The sequence below is a fragment of the Mauremys mutica genome, chromosome 4 (assembly GCF_020497125.1).
Source record: "Mauremys mutica isolate MM-2020 ecotype Southern chromosome 4, ASM2049712v1, whole genome shotgun sequence".
Classification (NCBI taxonomy): Eukaryota; Metazoa; Chordata; order Testudines; family Geoemydidae; genus Mauremys; species Mauremys mutica.
Window position 1 is genome coordinate 146296763 of NC_059075.1, and position 8574 is coordinate 146305336.

The 8574-nt window shown below is 44.0% G+C and overlaps 1 protein-coding gene across 1 annotated transcript; it reads left to right on the forward strand.

Annotated features, from left to right (window-relative positions):
* Window positions 1–3270: 3270 nt before the first annotated feature.
* LOC123369421 (olfactory receptor 1052-like) lies at window positions 3271–5050 on the forward strand. Its single transcript, XM_045014997.1, has one exon. It carries the CDS (start codon window positions 4045–4047, stop codon window positions 4987–4989), a length of 945 nt encoding a protein of 314 aa, XP_044870932.1. The 5' UTR covers window positions 3271–4044; the 3' UTR covers window positions 4990–5050.
* Window positions 5051–8574: the final 3524 nt, after the last annotated feature.

Below are 8574 nucleotides of genomic sequence, written 5' to 3' on the forward strand. Positions count from 1 at the left end.
GACGCTTAGTCTGATTTTATGTTTTTGACCAGGTCCTGCTTCCATTCTTCTCAACTCATTATAAGTGAAGGAAGGAAAAACAAAGAGGTACCACCAAATCATGGGCAAACAGGTCAGTTTCAGATCACTTCTGCCTTTAGTTGACATGACAGTGGGCCATTCGTGGGAAGGGGAGGAAGGAATTATACTGAGAGGAGAAATTTTAACTTTTCTGCACATATTTACCAGTCAAAGCAAGGAAAGAGCTTTACCAAGTGAGGGAGAAGTGACAGGAAAAGGAGAAAAACAGCCTTAATAGGAAGGGGGAAATCCAGCATTGATTCAAGGAATGTCTATTCTGAAGCCACTACAGTGACTCAGCTATGGTGCTGCAGCATGACCTGTGCTTTGTATGACCTGTGTTGAAATGAATTAGTCCCAATCTTTCCACATTGATGGAGAGGGTTTTTCCATCAATATAGTTAATCCACATCTCCGAGAGGCAGTAGCTAGGTCAATGGAAGAATTACACTGAGGGTTAGTGCACACAGTGTGAAATTTTCCCAGCCCTGTGCAACATACCTAGCTTGATCTAATTTTTGAGTGTAAACCAGGTCTCAGAGAAACTACGGATGGAAAAGACCAGTTGCAGAATCTAGTCCTGTCTCCCTGCCAAGGCAGCAGAATCCTCTTCTGTTCTTTTTGTTCAGTCTTGTTGGAAATATTCCATCTGTCCCAGTTTCCCAGTAGAGATTAGTCTGCAATCTGATCGAGGTCCGTGTGAGGCAGTTGTAGATAGATTTTGTTCCTTTAGGTTTTCTCCAGATGTCAGGCCACACAGCTCCCTGAGTGATTTTGTTGTTCTTCTCTGAGCCTCTTCCACATGCCGAGGCTTTTCCTGGGGAGAAGGTACCTAAACCAGGGCTTCTCATGCTTTGTCCTAGTGAGGCACTCTTAGCTAAGAATCAAACAAAGAAACCCCCCAAACCATTGCACCTTCTCCCTATGTTTGCAGGCAGGGAGTGCTGCCCCCTGAGTAACCACAGGGACACTGCACCAGTGGCTGAGCTCCGGCACCAGGGAACAGGGAGACTGCTTTGTATGACCTGTGTTGAAATGAATTAGTCCCAATCCAGTGCCTATGGGTAGGACAGGTTGGATGCTGGGGGGCGATATGATACTATAGAGGAAATTTTGTTTTCTAATTATGTTTGTAGACAGTGCCTAGATACCACAGTGATGGGCATGATGAAACAAGAGGGTGAAGGGCTGGCAGGTGTCTTACACAGGCAAGAAAGTGCATGTGTGACTGCACACTCTGTGTTTGGAGCACTGTGTGTGTGTGTGGTGGGGGTACAGTGGAGCTGAATGCTGAGGGTAGGGAGGTGCGTGTTCTTTTCCCTGCCCAGTGCTCAGGCAGGTGTCCACCTGGAGAAGAGCTCCTTGTGATATCATAGACTAATAGGGCTGGAGGAGATCTTGAGAGGTCATCTAGTCCAGTCCCCTGCACTCATGGCAGGACTAAGTATTATCTAGCCCATCCCTGACAGGTGTTTGTCTAACCTATTCTTAAAAATCTCCAATGACGGAGATTCCACAACTTCCCTGGGCAAGCTATTCCTGTGCTTAACCACCCTGACAGTTAGGAAATTTTTCCTAACATCCAACCTTTTCCCTCTCTGTTGACTGGATGCTTCCAGTGACCTTAATCCCATTGGCTTGGTGACTGCCATGCAGTCGGAGTAAGGCCAGTGTCATTCTGGCCAGGAGCAGGGGGTGCAATGTGCATGGCTGATTTGGGGGGTGGAAGATGGGGCTGCTCCACATGATGGCTCCTCTGGCTCCTCTGCAGGGGAAGGGGAGGTGCTGCTGCCAAGAGACCCCATGCCATGGGCATAGCATGTCAACAGAGGATGAGGGGGAGGATTTTGTGGAGGAAGCTTGGGTCCAGTCAGGGGCGCTAGAAGTAGCCGTGCCTGGGGTGCACCCTCTGACTTGAAGTAATAATAGCAAATAAAGTTTTAAAAACTAAACTAATCCAAACGTTTTTAAAGTTTAACAGGAAACACAGGGCATGGAGATCAGAGAGCTGCCCTGGATTTTAAAGGAGCATTGCTAACTGACTGAAATCTGTTTTACAGTGAAACCATTTTATATGCCTTCTTTGTTACTTGTCATAATTTAGCATGGGCAAGTATTTTATAGAATCATAGAATCGTAGGACTGGAAGGGACCACCAGAGGTCATCTAGTCCAGTCCCCTGCACTCATGGCAGGACTGCGTATTATCTAGACCATCCCTGACAGGTGTTGTCCAACCTGCTCTTAGAAATCTCCAGTGATGGAGATTCCACAAAATCCCCAGGCAAGTTATTCCAGCTGTTAACCACCCTGACAACTGCCCTTGCTGCAATGTAAGCCCATTGCTTCTTGTCCTATCCTCTTTCCCGTCATCGTTTTGCCATTTTTTTCCCAAGCTCTTTTTCATGAAATATCAGATATAGGAAATAAATAAAATTAACAAAAGAATCGTGATATTTTGTAGCAGCATCTTCAGAGAACAATTACATTTTTTGCTTTATTGTCACATTGAAAGGCCCTTAATTATTAATTTTCTGGCCTTATTTAACAGCTTATATGTTGCTCTTCTGTATACTGTAACCCTAGATACTCTTTGTTGTTTTTAACATTAAATAATACATTCCAGGAAATGAGAGAAATGAGAAATTGCTGAAAACAAAAGTCCTAAAGCCGAGGGACTGAGGGAAAGTTAAAAGATATAATTAAAGTGGAAGAGGACCTTATTTAAGAGGAGACTTGAAGAAAAGGGGAGAACTGTGTGGTTCAGGGGTACTTTGTGTTGGGTCAGATTTCTCACTGCCCATACAACTACCCCCAGCACAAGTATACGGGCCTATTGTCAGAAGAACATATGTCTTTTGGCTTTGGTACTTATCAACAAGTATAAAACCTAAAATACAAAACTAAGGTTGCAAAGATTTTCATCCTACCTCCTTTCCTTTTCCCAACCACCCTCGTCCTGTTACGACCCAAACAGAAGTTCCTCCTTAGTTCAGCAGAGAGACCAATGGACTTCTGAAGCGTTCACTTCTCCCTAAACTATTGAAAGTTGCACAATTGTTGTATCAAAGAGGATGATGGGCAGTTCAAAATGGCCTGTTGATTAAAGTTGGATGCCCTTAAAAGTCCCTTGAATCAGGCCTTGCCAACATTCAAAATTAAGCAGCTCATGAAGGGATGTTATACGGGCCAAGTTGTGAGGATTGAAGAAACAAATAAACCATTGACCCAACTGGTGTTTGAGATGGCGGAACCAGGCCCCTTAAACATAAGGCTTTTTGTACATGAGAAGACAACCTGGTGCCAAGTGTTTATTTAAAGGGCGTGTGGATATGGGCAATCGGGTGTCTCGGATGGTGTAGGTGCAATGACTGTGCTTCAATAGGCTTTGCATAAGGGGCAGAATAACTGTGTGTTGATTTGATCATGTGACACAGGCCCCCCGACAGAGCAGTCCACATAAAACGCATTCTTTGTGTTGCTATTTTCAATCAATGTATTATTTAAACGACAACGCCTCCTTTTATTTTATTTTGACTTCTGTTGTTTTGTTCCCTCAGCACACTCTAGCGTTTAGGGTGTTTTTACAAACGGTTCTTTTTTCTAAACAGGGTTTTGAAATTTGCTGAAAGAAGAAAATGTTAAATATATTTATCCAATGGTCTGATTCTTTCATCTCACACTCTGTCTTGGGTCCTCTGCCTCTGTCACTTTGTCCACCTATTCTGCCACTTGAGCTAGTCTGGGCCACCCTCCTTTGCTGCCTACTGCCTGTGTCCTGCAAAGAGTCTAGGGGTGGGAGGCTGCAGACAATACTTTACTTTGTGTGACAAAATAACACCAGGTGAGATGCCAGTCTGGAGATTGTGGAAGATAGAACGGGGCTACACGTCTCAGGTCTTGGTGTGTCAACTGCAAGTGAGTCACAGCAGTTAATTAATATTTTTCATCTGTGTTCTTCATACAGGGACTGTGCACCATAGAAATGACCTGGTCAAATTGCACTGAAGCAACAGAATTCATTTTCTCAGGATTCACAGATCGTCCAGAGTTTCAGATCACCCTCTTTGTGGTGTTCCTAGTGATCTATGCGGTCACCCTGCTGGGGAATCTTGGGATGATCATACTAATCAGGCTGGATTCTCAGCTACATGTTCCCATGTACTTTTTCCTCAGTAATTTGGCTTTTGTAGATTTCTGGTATTCCACATTCATCACCCCCAAGTTCTTAGCTGACCTGATAGCAGAGAGAAAAGTCATATCTTATGCTGCATGTGTATGTCAATACTGTTTTGTCAGTTTTTTTGGGGTTACTGAGTGTTTCCTCCTGGCTGTTATGGCATACGATCGTTACATGGCCATCTGTAACCCACTGCTTTATACAGCTCTCATGTCCCCGAGACTCTGTGTCCAGCTGGTGGCTGGGTCATTCCTAGCTGGGTTTCTAAATGGAATGATCCAAATTATTACCGCGTTAAAATTATCCTTCTGTGGCCCCAATGTCATTGACCTGTTCTTCTGTGACATCTCCCCACTGTTATCACTCTCCTGCTCCGATACCACCATCTATCACATGATCCTTTTGGCCGTGGCTTGTGTGACTGGGGTGTTCACCAGCCTGATTATCCTCATCTCCTATGTTTTCATCCTCTCCACCATCCTGAAGATCAGGTCCACCGAGGGGAAGCGCAAAGGGTTCAACACCTGCACCTCCCACTTGACAGCCGTCACCATATTCTATGGCACTGCTCTATTTATCTATATGCAGCCCAACACCAAACATTCACGGGGTCAGGAAAAAGTGGTCTCAGTGTTCTATACGATGGTAACCCCCATGTTGAACCCCTTGATCTACAGCCTGAGGAACAAAGAGGTGAAGAACGCTTTGAAAAGGGTCATAGAACTGAGTTTTTTTTCCCTAGGGAGGTAAATTTATGAGCAAATGGTGATAACTTCTGATGAGCGAACATCTGCGTTAGTATGAAAACAACAATGGGTCCTTTTGAAGGCGTTCAAACAGACTTGCTGAAGTAAAGTCTTTGAGTAAAGAGAGAGTTTGAAGCATTTGGAAATGACCCATTTTTGTACATTTCATTCATTTTAATGCTTTTCTTCAGGTGCCCCAAGTTTAATATTGTCTAAACCTGGAACCCTCAATTGAGATTTTCAAGGCAGGGCTGGGAATTTAGCCACGGCTCACACCAATAACATCAGCCAGTGGCTTGTGCCTGTGTCCCTAGAGAAAGAGTTACAGAGCAGGTCAGCTTCCCTAGGGAAGGCTATAATAGTAGAGTGTTGCTTAATTCACTGCAGCTGTTTGATGGTTGTTATCTGTGCTCGTCACCCAATAACCAATCACCAAATAAACGACTAAATTAATTTTTCAAAGGATTCACGAATTGTCCAGAGTTTGATGTCACCCTTTTAGTATGTTTTAGTATAGTCTGAGCTGTCAGTGTTTGGGGAATCTCAGGAATGATCACGTTAATCAGCAGCAGCACTCAGGTTTTCACTCCTATGTGCTTTTTCCTCACTAACCTGGCTTTTGTAGATGTCTTTATTTCCACATGCCTCACCCCCAAGGATGCTGGCGGACGTGTAAGCAGAGAGGAAAGCCATTTCTTCCGCTGCCTGCATGACTCAGCTCTGGTTTCTCAGTACTTTGGTGATGGTGGAGTGCCTCCCAGTGGCTATGATGGTGCCGCTGGGTAGCAGCCCTGAGTACATACCCTCCCAACCCCCCTGGGTTCAGACTTGGAACAACTAGTCCGTGCCATTAGACATGCTACATTACTGTTTTTTAGTGCCCTAGCTCAATGAGGTCTAATGGGAGTATGTCTACATGAGCTTCCAATCTCAGTCCCAGCTCCAAGTGTGGACACAGCCTGGGTGTGTTGGAGGCAGTGAAGCCAGGAGGAGGAGTTATGAGCATAACTCCTACAGGAACCATGGGCATAGCGCTTCCTCAGCACAGACCTAGAGTGACAGACTTGGGAGTTTCTGAATACAGAGATTGCCTGCTGTTTGGTTGTTTCTGCTGGTGCCCAGGGAAACAGGACTTTGTGTGGATTCTTTGTAAAAAACAAAACAAAAAACCTCACAAGGATTATACAAAAGAATATAGCTGACATGTATCATTGTATTTTCCTCCTAGTGGAATCAACCCTGCAATGCCTCAAAGGTTGGCACCACTTAGGAGAAGGGGGCACCAATGTGCCCTGTAGCACTGAGTAATACCAGCCAAGCCTGCATACCCGTGTGGGATCATTTCTGCTACCATTGTGAAGAAAGGAAGAATTATCACTGGGCCTGCCATGGATCTCCTTGGGGATCCGTGATGACCACAATGTCCTTGTGCATACACAACCATGAATCAGAGCATGGGCCCGTCCCTTTGGTGACCTCGCCCTTTCATGTCAATCTAACCCTTCAGTCAGTTAGCACCATATCTTAGGTGTTAGTGGGCTATTTTCTAGGTGAGTGGCTGTGACATACCAAGGTGCAATCCAGACTGATCAGCAGCTGTGTCACCCCTGCCTACAACTTTGGGAGCCTTACAATGCCTTGTTGAAGTGGCTTCAACCTGGGCCACTCACAAGCAACCTTCCAGCATGCAAGTCACACCCTGAGCATCTGTGCTTAACTGCAGCCTGCCAGCCACACTTGGGTTACACTCTGGTTCTCACCAGCCTTGGTTACACTACAGGTTAACCACATCACACTCCCCAGTTTTCGATGTCCCCCCAGAAATGTATGTCCTGTGCTCCCCAGTCCCCTCCTGGACAATGCAAGTTACATTGTCCATTATTCCTTCTTAGAAATAATATGCACTCAATTTAGTTTCCCAGATGCTTCAATTTAGATTAGATTTGGATTAGATAAAACAACAAAACAATTTTATTAATTACAAAGAGATTTTAAATACGTACAAATAATGGGACAGAAAAGTCAGACATGGTTTCAAGAAAAATAAATCTAAAATGCAACTGGTGCCTAACTTAACACATTATGTTAAAGTCAAAACTAGGTTTTCTCACCACATACTTTGAGCAGTGTTACTGGCCAAACTTCTTAGGTCAGGACCCCTCCACCAGTTCAACAGTTGCATCCTTTCTCCCTTCGGATGCAGTGAATTGATATGGAGAGAGAGATGTGACTTGGGATGTCTGGCCCTTCTTTTTATAGTCCTATCCCCACTTTGAGAAACATTCCAGCTGGTTACCAAAAAGCAAAATGTCTATGTGGAAGGATGTTCCCTGCTGCTTTTTCCCTCGCTTGTTTGAGTTGCTTTTGTTTCCCTTCCTGCTTGATGACTTGCTAGAGGATTCTCTGCAGCTTGAGGTCTTCAAACCACAATTTGATGACTTCAATAACTCAGACATAAGTTAGGGGTTTGTTACAGGAGTGGGTGGGTGAGATTCTGTGGCCTGCATTGTGCAGGAAGTCAGACTAGATGATCATAATGGTCCCTTCTGACCTTAAAGTCTATGAGTCTATGACTCTGTTTACTGCTTAAATGCAAATTAAGTATAGCACATATTCCTTTGTTTAAGACAGACCTGTTTGCCAACTCATTTTGGAACATGTGTTAATAGCACCATACAGTGGAATCTTATAACTTCACACACAATGTGGCCACGTGTATTTTATCAGGACAATATCAATCAGCAAATTATGTTTTCAAATGATACATTACAAGGCATACTTTGTACAAAGATTATTGCAATAGTGAGTAGGCTGTGAATACACGGGTGAATTCTGTTACAGTGGCACAAGGAAGCAGTGTAAACCCTTTATTCTTTAGTTCAGCAGTTAACACCCAGAGGCAGGTCATAGGGGCTATATGCTTCTGGGCATTGTACCAAAGATCTTTGTATCTCACAACCTGGCACCTGTGATGCTCCCTGATATCACACATGACACCTGGGTATCCAACACAGGTTTCTTGTTAAGCCTTGAAATATAAAGTGACACAAAATAATTACAGGTTTCAGAGTAGCAGCCGTGTTAGTCTGTATCCGCAAAAAGAACAGGAGTACTTGTGGCACCTTAAAGACTAACAAATTTATTTTAGCATGAGCTTTCGTGAGCTGCAGCTGACTTCTTCGGATGCATAGAATGGAACACACAGACAGGGGATATTTATACATACAGAGAACATGAAAAGGTGGAAGTATGCATACCAACAGGCAGAGTCTAATCAATTGAGACGATTAGACTCTGCCTGTTGGTATGCATACTTCCACCTTTTCATGTTCTCTGTATGTATAAATATCCCCTGTCTGTGTGTTCCATTCTATGCATCCGAAGAAGTGAGCTGCAGCTCACGAAAGGTCATGCTAAAATAAATTTGTTAGTCTTTAAGGTGCCACAAGTACTCCTGTTCTTTTTACAAAATAATTAATGACATGAGAAAATATTTGTGTTTTCCCTCCTCTCTCCCCCAGCCTCACTAGCTTAAAAAAGTAGCTGAGAGCTGGGTGACAATGGAGACGTCTCAATGCACTTCATGCCC

Excerpts from the sequence above, each read along its gene's own strand:
- LOC123369421 (XM_045014997.1), top strand. The coding sequence starts at position 4,045 with ATGACCTGGTCAAATTGCACTGAAGCAACAGAATTCATTTTCTCAGGA.